The 14,477-nt window shown below is 41.0% G+C and overlaps 2 protein-coding genes and 1 non-coding gene across 5 annotated transcripts in view; 2 read left to right on the forward strand and 1 right to left on the reverse strand.

Moving 5' to 3' along the window:
• Positions 1 to 14,477, reverse strand: part of ZBTB25 (zinc finger and BTB domain containing 25) — a 121,416-nt gene that overhangs the window by 25,315 nt on the left and 81,624 nt on the right. The window lies entirely within an intron of this gene.
• Positions 1 to 14,477, forward strand: part of MTHFD1 (methylenetetrahydrofolate dehydrogenase, cyclohydrolase and formyltetrahydrofolate synthetase 1) — a 60,458-nt gene that overhangs the window by 3,692 nt on the left and 42,289 nt on the right. The window contains exon 2 of the mRNA XM_061180892.1: positions 8,842 to 8,926. Within this exon, the coding sequence (XP_061036875.1) occupies positions 8,842 to 8,926 (85 nt within the window). The remainder of the gene's footprint in view (positions 1 to 8,841; positions 8,927 to 14,477) is intronic.
• Positions 6,109 to 6,215, forward strand: LOC133086469 (U6 spliceosomal RNA). The gene has a single exon (XR_009700224.1). It is a non-coding gene; the product is annotated as a U6 spliceosomal RNA (small nuclear RNA).

The following is a 14,477-nucleotide window of genomic DNA, read 5'->3' on the forward strand; positions in this document are numbered from 1 at the left end:
TTGCAGCCAGGGATCCTGGTGTCAAAGGGAAGGGTCCCTCATTCCCCAGATTTGCAGGTCAGCTTCCTTGTTTGCCACCACTGTTGGGCCTCTCTGGGGACCAATCTGCAAGCCTTCAAGCTCCCTGGGCAGTTTCTTCTCTGATGTAGTATTTGAATTGTAAAATTTCTTCCTTGGAGGGAGGAAGGATGGGGCAAGTCAAGAATTCCACAGTCAGAATTTCTCCAGAATCTAGTTCACTGCCCATCCTATCCTGCAAGCTGAGGAAATAGTTGAGGCAAGAAAAGTGATGTGATTTGGCCAAAGGTTACTCGGCTGGTTAATGGCAGAGGCTCAATTAGAACCAAGGTCTTCACCCAGTACATGGTGCTTCTTACTTTGTCAGGCACTTACTACTTTTGCTGAAAGGAATTTCATAAACTAATTTTTTTTTCTTTATAGCAGTCTTCCTCTTGTTGCCATCCTTCCCATTCTGCTGAGAAGGCCATCCCTGACTTTTCTCTACTTTTATTTATTCTCCCTTTATATCTTTCTGGTAGCCAGGACTGGACAAAATTCATCATTCCAGATTCCTTCTCTGCCTATGGGAAACCTGGATCTAGTTGCCAATTGTGTCCCTTTGGAAGGAACACTTCCATTTCTTCCTTAGGGGAGTTCCAAAGTTGTAGGCTGGATTTGAAAATTGGGGGGAGATCTGAGGGTTAGGGACAAATATGTGTTGCTGGATATTTATTCACTTAATAAATATCTGTGTGCCTCCTATATGCCAGGCACTCTTCAAAGCCACGAGACTATAACAGTCAACAAAACAGCCCACATCCCTACCCTCGTGGAGTCTCCGTCCTGATACGTAGAGACAGATGGTAAAATTGGTAAAACAGAATGTAAGGTAGTGAGAAATGCCAAAGAGAAAACCAGAGCAGGGAAGAGGGACAGATTTCTGAGGCATGGGGGTTATAATTTTGAATATGGGAATTAAGCTCATACTCATTGTGAAAGGAACTTCTGGGCAAAGATTTGAAGGAGGCGGGGCCACGAGCCTGCTAGTGTTACAGGGAAGAGAGTTCACTGCCTTGCATGACTTAAGATAAATGATCTTTCCTTTGGATTTTGGTGCCCAAGTACTAGTCCCTGCTTATTTAGTAAGCAGCCTTTTGGACCTAAGCCCTTTCTACCCAAGATTGTCCTTTAGTCTTCTCTAAAAGCAGAAAGGCCAGGTCTCTGTTAGTCTTTTCTCAGATAAGAGCTGTTGGCCTGCTCTTCCTTTTCAAGTGGATATCCCAGTTTTCTACAGTTTCTCGGCATTCCCCTTGGATGATGATCCAGAGGCCTGCTTGAGATTAGGGCCATAATCTGCTCTGATGGCCAGATCTGTGGTTAGATACTCCTGAAATAGGAGTAATTCTGGGTGTTGGGCCGTCACTTTCGGATCCTGAGGCTTGGGGCCACCCCATCATGTCTCATAACTCTTGCTACCAGCTGAAGATTACAGAATGGTAACCTGGAGGCCAAATGTAGTTATGTTTTGTTGGGCTTACAGAGTTATTTTTAAAAATTGAATTACCTCCTGACACATTAGTGTGTAATTACACATAAGAATCTGGATGCCTGACCTTTTGAAAGGACATGGAAAGTTTAGCAATACCATGCTCTCTGTTCTTAGTGCCACCAATTTGTTGGATCTGAGTAGAAGCTGCCCCCACTCCCAAGTGAGGGCGGGGGAAGGTGGGACCAGTTGTTCAGGCATCCTACCGCACCTTGTTGTGTGCACCTGGACACTGACAATGCTGTTTCTCTGTGTGACCTTTCTCTAATGCTAATGCACTTTTAGGCTCTTTTTAAAATCCTATCTTTTATGAAGCCTTTCTCCACCAATCAACCTACTTTGCAGCTCCATTTGTTTCCTCTAGATCAGTGGTTCTTAGACGGGGGCAGTTTTGTCCCTCCTTCCACCCCAGCCCACGTTTGGACATGTCTGGAGACATTTTTGCTTGTCATATGGGGAGTGGCTGTGTGCTGGCGGCATCTAGAGGTAGAAGCCAGGGATGCTGCTAAGCATCCTACAAGGCACAGGATGTCCCCACAGCAAAGAATTATCTGGCCCAAATGTTAGTTGTGTTGAGATCGATAAACCCTGATCTAGAAGTTTAAAAAGCATTTATTCTGTCACTGTGTATGTGGATTAATGATGACCTTTACATTCACTGGGAATTGGGGGGTTCATTAGAATTTTACACATTTAGCTATTTTCATGTCATAAATATCAGGCAATTCACCTTTCCCTTAGGTCTTTGAGAGAGTTTGAGAGAATTGGATGGAAGAATTTTACATTATAAATTTTCATTGGAGCATAAAATAGATTCACATTAAGCTTTCAAATATATATTTGAGGTAACTGTCAAGTTTAGTAAATATTTGCATTAAATTATAATAATTCTTTTTTTAATAAATTTAGTTTATTGAAGTATAATTGATTTGCAATGTTATATTAGTTTCTGCTGTACAGCAAAGTGTTTCAGAGATATATATATATATATATATACACACACACATATATATATATACACATTCTTTTTCATATTCTTTTCCATTATGGTTTATCACAGGATGTTGAATATAGTTCCCCGTGCTATACAGTAGGACCTTGTTTATCCATTCTATATATAATAGCTTGCATCTGCTAATCCCAAACTCCCAATCCACCCCTCCCCCACCTGCCCCCCTTGGCAACCATAAGTCTGTTCTCTGTGTCTGTGAGTCTGTTTCTGTTTTATAGATAAGTTCATTTGTGTCATATTTTAGATTCCACGTATAAGTGATATCATATGGTATTTGTCTTTCTGACTTACTTCACTTAGTGTGATAATCTCTAGGTCCATCCATGTTGCTGTAAATGGCATTATTTCATTCTTTTTTTATGGCTGAGAAGTAGTCCATTGCGTATACGTACCACATCTTCTTTATCTATTAATCTGTCGATGGACATTTAGGTTGTCTGCATGTCTTGGCTATTGTAGTGCTGCTGTGAACATAAGGGTGCATGTATCTTTTTGAATTATAGTTTCGTCCAGATATATGCCCAGGAGTGGGATTGCTGGATCATTTGGCAACTCTATTTTTAGTTTTTTGAGGAACCTCCATGCTGTTTTCCATAGTGGCTGCACCAATTTACATTCCCACCAACAATATAGGAGGGTTCCCTTTTCTCCACACCCTCTCCAGCATTTATTGTTTGTAGATTTTTTGATGATGGCCATTCTAACTAGTGTGAGGTGATTCCTCATTGTAGTTTTGATTTGCATTTCTCTAATTAGTCATGTTGAGCATCTTTTCATGTGCCTGTTGGTCATCTGAATGTCTTCTTTGGAGAAATGTCTATTTAGGTCTTCTGACCATTTTTTTGATCGGGTTGCTTGTTTTTTTGTTATCGAGTTATGTGAGTTGTTTGTATATTTTGGAAATTAAGCCATTGTTGGTTGCATCATTTGCAAATATGTTCTTCAACAAGGAGGTAATTTAATCTTTTAATTTGACTTAACTAACTAGGAATTTGAAATATATGCCTTTCTTGGAACACTAGGTGGCCTCAATTGTTTTTACAAGGAACTGCATGTTAAGTTTTTCAGAAAATTTGAAGAATTTTTTAGCAGTGTAACAGTTGTAATGAAACATAAAACAGCAAATGAACAAAATGAAAATAAAGCAGATGAAATCAGACATTTGTGTTGTACTGCATTGTAAAATCTTATAACAACAGTCCCCTTGGGGGGGTGGGGGAGGGTGAGAAATGTATGTCCTTGTTTAGAATACCCCTGCATGTTGAAGATGAATGTTCTTGATTTTTCTCTGATTAGTTACTAAAGGCCTATTCTGTGGACCTTTTGAAGATCATTTGCAAATTCCTCTAAGCCTGTGCTACATTTCAGTGTTTGTTGACTGGGCAGCTTTTTTCTCGTCATGTAGGTTTCTTAGCCATGTAGCTAAATACCCTTTACCGCCTCCTTTTCCTACCTGTAGCTTCTGTTGAAATGTCCTTGTTACGTTATATTTTAGCAATGCTTTTTTTTCTCAGTCATAAAATGTCCAAAATTTGAAAATAGGCCATTATGTAAAACAGAATGAGTTGGAATTCGTAATGGACTTTTTCAGGAATAATTGTACAAGACTTGAGGCAAGAGATCTGGGTGACTGTTAGAGATATTAGGCTCTGACTAGTACTGTTCAAGGGTGATGCGATTCTGTAGGGATGTACACCTTTGACTTTTGTTGACTAGGCTCTTTGACAACTATATGTGGGAGAAGTCAACTTGGAGAAAACTGATAGTCACGCAAATAACTCTTATCCATAGAGATTCAAACAAATTTTGACAGGTTGAGCTATAAATGATTTCCACTGTGATTTTTGCACCTTAGAAAAGATAACCCCAAACATTGCATTTTATTGGCCAGTAGCAGGGTTTCTCATCCTTGGGCACTATTAACATTTGGGCTGGATAATTCTTTGTTGTTCTTTGTCCCGTGCATTGTAGGATATGTAATTGTATCCCTAGCTTCTACCCACTAGATACCAGTAGTAACTTAGTTAAAACTGCATCTGTGTCTGTTCATGTTTAATTAGCTACAACTATTTTACTAGTATCTGTCCATCAGGACCAGAGAGACTTCAATGGTTTACTGCTACTTGGTCCTGCTACCTTCATTGGCACTCTAGTACTGATTTCTCCTACATCAAGATTGAGATATGTCTTCCCTTAGATTTTAGAGAATGTTGATGGAAGATGGTGTGACTGGCATGTGTAGTTCTATTCAGGGATCAGGGGTGTTTCTCCACATGCCCACTTCTGCCTCACTTTGCCCCCAGAATCTTTACCAGGATGGTATAACTCATGGGGCCGAGGATAGGAATGGGAGGCATCTGCAATTCAAGGAAGTTTCTGTTTATTTAGGAGGTTTCAGTGATTCGAAAGTTGTTCCATTATAGCATTTATACTTTCTGGAAGTGAGCTATAAAAATTAAAGGGGTTCCCACCATTTAATTCATCACAGCTCTATGACCCTAAAATAAAGATAGACGAGGGAGGGAGTATTAATTTTTCTCTCCATGTTCTTCTTCTGTAGTTTCTTCAACTTCAGACACACCTGACACTTGGCTTTTGTTATTCCACTTTTCGTTTTAAGGTGCTTTGGTTAGTGGCCAACCAAGAAAACCAGGCAGGAAAAAAATTTTAAGGGACTTAACGGAGACGTAATTACAATTGTCTTGATTTTTTTTTTTTTTCCTCACCAGGGCAGAAGATTTTCCACTGGTTGCTTTAGTGTTCTGGGCTGTCTAGTTCTTGCTGATTGTGGTTTATGCGCACTTAAAAATGTCTCATTGCTATTCTGGTCATGTCTCAGAAAGAGGCCCAAGTGTTAGCTTTTAAACAAATCTTTGTAGTTGGAAGAATGTCCCTGCTAATGCAACTTTTAAAACAGTCCTGCTTCTTAGAAAAAGTTTAAGGGAGTCAGTATAACTGATCTCAAGCTATAATCTTTTTTAGGGAAAAAAAAATGCGAACTTAGACCCATTTAAATTATAGCATAGAAAATACAGAACATTTTGTTCTTTGCTCTTAACCTACTGGGCTGAAACAACATTTTCCACCTATACCACCTTGTAGTACTGGGTTCCTATAGCTTGCTACCTGCTGGGTATAAGTATTATTTTTATTTGTCCCTAGATTCCTTCCTTTTGGGTCTCAAATGCTTACTTATTCTACAATCCTTATAAGATTTGGTAAATAAAGTCACTGTATCAGTATGAAATCTGCTCTGTTCTTAAAGTATTTGTAGTTGTCCGTCTTCCCAGCTCCATTTCACAACCCCCAAAACCTGAGAGTCATCTGTAGCCCTGGCATTTCCTCTGTGTTTCATGTTTAGTATATCTAGAATACATTTACTTCTTGCCAGCTTACCACTGATACCTTAATCCAAGCCACCATCACCTCTGGCCTGGCCTGGATTTTGCAATTGCAGTGACTTCTTGCTGCTGTCCCTGATTCTCACTGTTCCCTCTCGGGTCTGTTCCCAATTCAGCAGCCAGAATAATCCTTTAAAAATGTAAGTCCGGTGCTCACTTTGGCAGAACATATACTAAAATTGGAATGATACAGAGAAGATTAGCATGGCCCCTGCGCAAGGATGACATGCAAATTCATGAAGTGTTCCATATTTTTGGTGCTGATGAACCTAGTTGCAGGGCAGGAATAAAGAGGTAGACATAGAGGATAGACTTGAGGACATGGGGTGGGAGGGTGAAGCTGGGGTGAAGTGAGAGTAGCATCGACATACGTACACTACCGAATGTGAAATACATAGGTGGTGGGAAGCAGCAGCGTAGCACGTGGAGATTGGCTCGGTGCTTTGCGATGACCTAGAGGGGTGGGATAGGGAGGATGGGAGGGAGGCTCAAGAGGGAGGGGATATGGGGACATGTGTATGCATATGGCTGATTCGCTTTGTCGCGCAACAGAAACTAACAGTATTGTGAAGCAATTATACTCCAATAAAGATCTATTTTTAAAAAAATGTAAGTCCAATCATGTCAGCCCTGTTGAAAACCCTCTAATGGCTTCCCATCACATTCCGAATAAATGACTGTATACCCTATTTGATTACTGCTTCCCCTTGGGCCTCAATTACCCACTCAGGGCCTTTGCACTTGCTGTTCTTTCTGTAAATTGGCCCTGGGAAAGCCACCCGACCTGACTGCTTAGAGCCTGTGTCTACATCTGTGAGCAGGAATAAGAAAGCTTTTTGTCCCTCGCATACTTCAGAGGGTTATTGAGAGTCTCAGACGTGTTCACTTCTTCTCACTGTTGTGTCTCCTTACTGTCTCACATTGTGCCAGGAATGGCGGGCTCTTTACCCCCACCCCCCACCCCAAACCGTGGGTTTTGTTTGGGTCGAGAGGGTTAAGGAGAAGCAGTGGAAACCTTTGCTTAGCACTTTGTGTTCATACAGTGGTTGGGGGAAGGAAGGGGAGAGGAGAGAGTGGCGTCTGGAAACTTGGCCCCTGGGAGAGACCTTCTGCAGCTCCCCGGGCAGCACTTCTGATCATCATGCAGGAGAAACAGCTGTGGCTGGAACTGCTGGGGAGTTTCAGTGGCAGCCTAGGGAAAACTTGGCAGCTATAGTATCTCCTGTTATCTTGTGTCAGAGCAGAATTGTGGCCTCTGTTCAGGTCAAATCCCAGTAAAAGGAAATCCAACAGTCTATTAATACTTCTTTTTTTTTTTTTTTTAATTTTATTTCATGTTCAGAATATTCTGATAATGTCAGTGTTTTATTAATTTATTTGTTTTTGGCTGTGTTGGGTCTTCGTTTCTGTGCGAGGGCTTTCTCTAGTTGCGGCAAGCGGGGGCCACTCTTCATCGCGGTGCGCGGGCCTCTCACTATCGCGGCCTCTCTTGTTGCGGAGCACAGGCTCCAGACGCGCAGGCTCAGTAGTTGTGGCTCACGGGCCTAGTTGCTCCGCGGCATGTGGGATCTTCCCAGACCAGGACTCGAACCCGTGTCCCCTGCATTGGCAGGCAAATTCTCAACCACTGCGCCACCAGGGAAGCCCCATTAATACTTCTTTTGAACGATATGATTTATAGAATACTGATTTGAAAAAACAAGGCTATTAGCTTAGAAGATTTTGAAGTCTTTGGTATGACTTCTTGTATCGTTCAACATTCTTACCATTTACTAGGCTAATACACATAATCTATTTTTGTGACTCCTGTGCCTTTTTATGCCAGATATTTGTCAAGTGTGGAGAACTGGGGAAGGGAGTAACCAAATTAGGATGAGGGAAGAGATGCTTACTAATGTCCGGGTATATTTGTTTGTCAAGTGTGGTTCAGATGAAAAAAGATAAATGACAAAACTGGTTCTTCAGGAGAGACAGAGCCTGTTCAAGTTAATTAGTAACTGTCTCGTAACTGGACAAGGTTGGACTACTTTGAATGTTTACTTATAGATGTAATGTAATTTATTTGATGTCGTCTTGTATTGTTGAGAGTTGTGTGTTAGTAAATTGACGTATCTTTGTTTCACAAGAGGTTATACTTTCAACCTTGAGTAAGGAAAATTATTTTGTGAATTAGGATATAATTTGTAAATTCATATTGAATTCAGAGTGGGATTCATTGATTTATCATTCAGCCTTATGTGGATACCCTGTGATCATCTTACTAGGTAGGGTAAGTTGAGCAGAAGGTGTGAGCTTGAGTTCTTTCCTGCAGACTTTTTTCCTAAGCACCTGAAGAGTGGAAAGGCTGAAAAAGATGAGGATTAGCAGCCTTCCAGAAGTGTTGGTCCAAGTTTTTATTTGTTCACTGTATGATTTTGAATGCCATCAACTAGTATTTTTTTTTAATTATTTTTAATTTTATATTGGAGTTAGTTGATTTACAGTGTTTCAGTTTCAAGTGTACAGCAGAGTGATTCAGTTATACATATACGTGTATCTATTCTTCAGATTCTTTTACCATTTAGGTTATTACAGAATACTGAGTAGAGTTCCCTGTATTATACAGTAGGTCCTTGTTGATTGTCTATTTTATATATTCAACTAGTATGTTTTAAACTGGCCCATACCCCATGGCCCAGTCAGTGTCAGTAAGAGTTAGAAAAGATCCATGTCTACTTGAGGCCTGGAAAATTGATGGGTGGTACAGGGTACATATTATATCAGATAATGTCTGTTAATGAAGGTGTTTTTAATTTAAAAGAGAAATACATCCAGTAATACACATTGCTTATTTGTGGCTTGAAACATTAAATGTTAACTCCAATTTTTTCCTGTTTGTCTAGGCAAATAAGGGAGAGACTGAAGCACCAAGTCATTCAGATGAAGGAGCAAGCACCTGGTTTCACACCAGGCCTGGCAATTTTACAGGTATTGTGATAGTGTATTTCTACTAATATCTTTCTTCCTTTCTCAATCTCTCGATAGCATTTAAGACAACAGGCACATCAAAGCTCTTCCTCTTTTTTTTTGGCTTCTGTGAAACCTCAGACCTTTTCGGTTTCTCTTTGCAGGCTCCTCCTCTTCAGCTCAGCTTCTATGTGTTGGCCTGTCCTGGCCCTCTGCTCTTCTCTGTGGGTACCTTTCCCTAATCCAGTATCTCTTGACCTTTGGTCTTAGGAGCCCTTCACACCCGTAAACTTTCATTTATATGGATTTATCCATTGATATATACTATTTAGAAATTAAAACTAAGAGGTTTAAAGACATTTGTTTTTTTTTTTTAATATTTATTTATTTATTTTTGGCTGTGTTGGGTCTTCGTTTCTGTGCGAGGGCTTTCTCCAGTTGCGGCAAGTGGGGGCCACTCTTCATCGTGGTGCGCGGGCCTCTCACTATTGCGGCCTCTCTTATTGCGGAGCACAGGCTCCAGACGCGCAGGCTCAGTAGTTGTGGCTCACGGGCCTAGTTGCTCCGCGGCATGTGGGATCTTCCCAGACCAGGGCTCGAACCCGTGTCCCCTGCATTGGCAGGCAGATTCTCAACTACTGCGCCACCAGGGAAGCCCGACATTTGTATATTTAAAAATGCCAAGAGTAAGCTCACTGTGTGTTAGCATAAGTAACATTTTTATGACAAAGTAACTTTTAGAAACAAAATTGAGTGAGAAGAGGGGCATTGTTTTACATTTTTGCAAAACCATGTACTGTCTGGCTTAATGGAAGACAGCTGGATTCCCATCTACTTCTATATTCAATCTCTTGCTATGCTGGTTTGATTGAAATATATGGAGAACATCTGACCTTATAGAGACGTATGGTTGTAAAAGGAAGAGTTCTTTTAATAGGCTTCCCAGATAATTGTGGATATTTTTCTTTAATACTATAAGGACTCAGTAAGTAAAGTTTTTAAAAGGTAGTTGCAGTGTGGACTCTGAAACTTGTTATCAGTGAACTTTCGTACTTTGTTAAATCAAAATCTTGTTTTATGTTGCAGTTTGAATGGCTATTTACCTGTGTCTGGTTTTGTTATGTCCTTCATTCCCCATTTGGAAAATAATGGTTCACTGAATTATGCAGGTCTTCCAAATGTTAACACGTTTCATTATGCAATATTTTAAAAATCATAATCATTAATATCACCAACAAACTTATCAGAAAAGTCTTTAAGTGTTGAGAAGTTGTCAAGCTCACAGGAGTACGTAAGTACCAATTTTTGCTTGAAAGCTCAAATTTTGTCATTGGTAATTAATACTATTAGTTATTTTCCTTGAAGTAGCAGGCTCACTTTATCCAATTTTGGGAAAATATTTGCCAAATATTCAAGCCCAAATAATCATTATTTGTCAGTTGTTCTTTTAAGTAAAGATGGTGTTCCATTTAAAAATCTGCTAGTTCTGCTTGCAAGGCAAGTAAGCTCAAGTGCTTTTCCTGGTGACAACCACTTCTATATGCGGCAGAAGTGCTCTGTGATTGCTTCCCCATTCTTTATGCAGAATATTAAAAAGACATGTACTCAAGGGTCAACGTTTAATAAAAATAATTTTTACTGCTTCATCAAGAGCACTTCTAAGTGAAATTGGTGTCTTTTTTTTTACTGAGACTGTGTGACTAGTACAGATTGGTGCCATTGTCTTGATTTAGTGCTAAGTCATCAGCAGTCTTACACAGCCTAACTTGTGCAGCCTCAATACAGATGTCAATACAGTGAAAAAGGCAAATGACATCATAGTATTATGGCACTCGCAAATCTTCTGAAAGGGTGTTGGGTTTCCCGCGAGAGTGTGTGAACCGCACTTTGGGAACCATTGCCTCATGCAGTTTTATCTGACCCCAGATATCAGCTGTAGGTCAGGAACTGGTAAACCTGGATCTCTTCTGGTTCTAGGCTCTTGGCTTCTAGGACATCACTCCTTCTCTAATCTTTTTTGCTTGTTGTTCCTGATACCTTCCTGATACCTAGACCACTCGAATACCTCAATGCTCAGCCCTCAGACTTCTTTTCTACCTTATTTTTTCCCTAAGTGAGCTCCCCCAGTCCCATAGCTACATGGGAGAATACTTTCTGTCTGAGGTTTCTTTCAAGAGCTCCAGATTCATCCAGTAAGAGGCCTTCAATAAATAGGAGGTATTTAATAAATATGAGTCATGTGGCCAGATGTACAAATGAATGTTTGAAGGGTTGATTGGGATGACAGGAAACTGATAGCTTGCATTTGAAATTCCCTTCAGAAACACCTGCTTCCTCACTTCACATTTCTCTCTGTATGTATGTCTCCATATATATCATTTAATCCCTTGCTAAGTTTCTGTTCCATGTTCATCAAGAATTTCAGAGTGAATAGTACTTAAATATTTTCCCCCATTGCTATTCATTATCTGAGAGGCCTTAGTTGAGAAGAAAAGCACAGAAGGCCTGTCGTTCTGCCTGGTATGTCCTGTGCTGTGGTGGATTTTCCATTTTTGCAAATTACTAAGAATCGAAGGTATATGTTGTGAGTGTCCACTTGGTACTTTTGTGGGACAGTTATTTCTTGGCTTATTCTTGTGAATTGTTTGTTGTAGGAAGAGTAAATGTCGTAGACAAGAAATCTGTTTCTGTAAACCTTTTTGTAGCAATATTGAGGGTTTTTTTTTTCCTGCTTTTTTAAAATTGACTTCCAAACTCCTATTTTAAATTTATTGATTGCAAAGTGTTTTTGTTCCATAAACACTGTTCTGCAGCTTGTCTCTTATGTCCTTGCAATAAAACAGTGGTAGAATATTTTAATCTTGTACTTTAGCACCAGAATCAACATCTTTCTATGATGCAAGGCTCACAGATTATGTTGTAATCACATCTGTGCCACCTCAGACCTCTTGTTTTTTTTCCATCCTGGTGACAGGCACCACCATTTTCCCACACACTCAAACTAGAAACCTGAGCTGTCTCCTTTGGGCATCTCCCTGCTCTCTACATCCCCTTAGGGACTAAGGTACTATTGGTAATGCCTCTCATAAGCTCTTGGGATATCTTCCCTCCTTTTGATTTCTACTGCTCCCACCCTCTGGGCCGCTAGTCAACTTCGTACAGGCTTCTGATCTGGATGCTTCCAGTTCTTTTAACTGCAAATGTAGCCCTTGTCAAAATGCAAATCTGATCACAATCCATCCAGCTACACCCACTCTCCCCATCCTTTACAGAAGGAACAACAGTACTGCTTATGTAGAGTGACTCCTGGAGTTCAAATGATTTGTATATATTACTAGTTGTTCTGATTTTTATACTACCCCTACGAGATGGGAGCTGTATGAAACCGAGCAGGACCCTGTGGGGCCCTCGCTGGTACAAATCCTTCCTGTGTCCCCCATATCTTGTTTGTTGGAAATAGGCTTCGTTCAGCCTCCTTAACCTTCCCTGAGTTCCATAGGACATATTCAAACAGTTGCTAATCAGGGAAGGGAGGGGATGCAGAAACACAGGAGGAACAGTCTAGAAACAGTGGTGCAGCACAGCCTTGGGGCAGGGTCCTAGTTCCTCCTCAGGGAATATACATAACAATATCTTTGAGTTCTTCTGCAGAACTGAGACTCCCAGGTGGAGGATGGCAACTTCAGGCTGAGCACAAGATTCCTGGAATACCACCCTGTTACCTCACCATCAACCAATCAAAAGAAAGTCACATACCCTGTAGCCCTCAACCCAAATTTTGCCTATAAAAACATTTCCCTCAAAACCATCAGGGAGTTTGGGGTTTTAGAGTACGAGCCACCCATTCTCCTTGCTTGGCCCTGCAATAAACCTTTCTTTGCTCCAAACTCCGACGTTTCAGTTTGTTTGGCCTCACTGTGCCTGGAGACCCTAACTTGTGTTCAATAACAGTAACTGGTGGTCAAAGATCTTGGGTAGCTTGCCCAAAGCCACAGACATGAAGGTACTGAGTCTGAATATGAACCCAGCTCTATCTGTCTCCAAAATCAATTTGCTTTTCCCATTCGTTTTTCTAATTCATTAGCATTAAGGATATTCAGGATCTGGTCCAGGCATATATACCTACAAGTTGGAATTTCTTTTAAAACAGCAGACTGATAACTTCCAAATAGTTAAATATTTAACGGAAATTAAGACTTGGCTTTTCATCACAAGAGATACAAATGATGGACTTCCCTGGTGGCGCAGTGGTTAAGAATCCACCTGCCAATGCAAGGGACATGGGTTTGAGCCCTGGTCTGGGAAGATCCCACATGCCGCAGAGCAACTAATCCGTGCGCCACAACTACTGAGCCTGTGCTCTGGAGCCCACGAGCCACAACTATTGAAGCCCACACACCTAGGGCCCATGCTCCGCAACAAGAGAAGCCACCACAATGAGAAGCCCACGCACCACAATGAAGAGTAGCCCCCGCTCACTGCAACTAGAGGAAGCCCGCGCATAGCAACGAAGACCCAACGCAGCCAAAAAATAAATAAATAATTAAAAAAAAACAAAAAAGATACAAATGAGGCTGTATTTCCATAAAATAGTTATTAATAATATAATAACACTTGCTTCCTACCAGGTATTATTTAAAGTGCTTTTTATAAATTTATTTATTTTATTTATTTTATTTTTGGCTGTGTCGGGTCTTTGTTGCTGCACACAGGCTTTTCTCTAGTTGCAGCGAGCAGGGGCTACTCTTCCTTGCGGTGTGCAGGCTTCTCATTGCAGTGGCTTCTCTTGTTGCAGAGCACAGGCTCTAGGCATGCAAGCTCAGTAGTTGTGGCTTGCGGGCTGTAGAGTGCAGGCTCAGTAGTTGTGGCACACGGCCTTAGTTGCTCTGCAGCATGTGGGATCTTCCTGGACCAGGGCTTGAACCCGTGTCCCCTGCATTGGCGGGCGGATTCTTAACCACTGCACCACCAGGGAAGCCCTAAAGTGCTTTATATATAGTAACTTATTCAGTCCTCACCAAAGACATGGACAAAACAAAAAAATAAACTCAATTGGCCTGAATGTTTACAAAAGGCTCCTGGAGCAGAAGAAAAATTAATCAGTAGACCAATACCCAAGATATTTTATGGTGTAAAACAGGGATTGGTAAACTGTGGCCCATGTCCAAAACTGCTCAGGTTGTAAATGGTTAAAAAAGAAGCTATGACAGAGTATGTGGCCTGAAAAACCTAAAATATATGCTGCCTGGCCCTTTGCAGAAACAGTTTGTAGATTCCTGGTGTAAAAAAAAAAAAATCCCTAACTTGTTCCAAGATAGTGTTGTAGGAAAAATGGGGCGCAAGAGGATGGTCATATCCCAGGTCTCGGGTGAGTCCTTCAGACAGGCCACCAGGTGAGGGTCCTTGGCTTTGCATAGGAAAGAATTCAAGAGTGAGCCATAGTGAAGTGAAAGCAAGTTTATTTAGAGAGGTACACGTTCCATAGACAGCGTAGACCATCTTAAAAGGAGAGAGTGGTTCCGTGGTGTTGGGGTGGCTAGTTTTTATGGGCTGGGTAATTTCATAGGCTAAC

This window comes from Eubalaena glacialis, chromosome 2, assembly GCF_028564815.1.
Source record: "Eubalaena glacialis isolate mEubGla1 chromosome 2, mEubGla1.1.hap2.+ XY, whole genome shotgun sequence".
Classification (NCBI taxonomy): Eukaryota; Metazoa; Chordata; class Mammalia; order Artiodactyla; family Balaenidae; genus Eubalaena; species Eubalaena glacialis.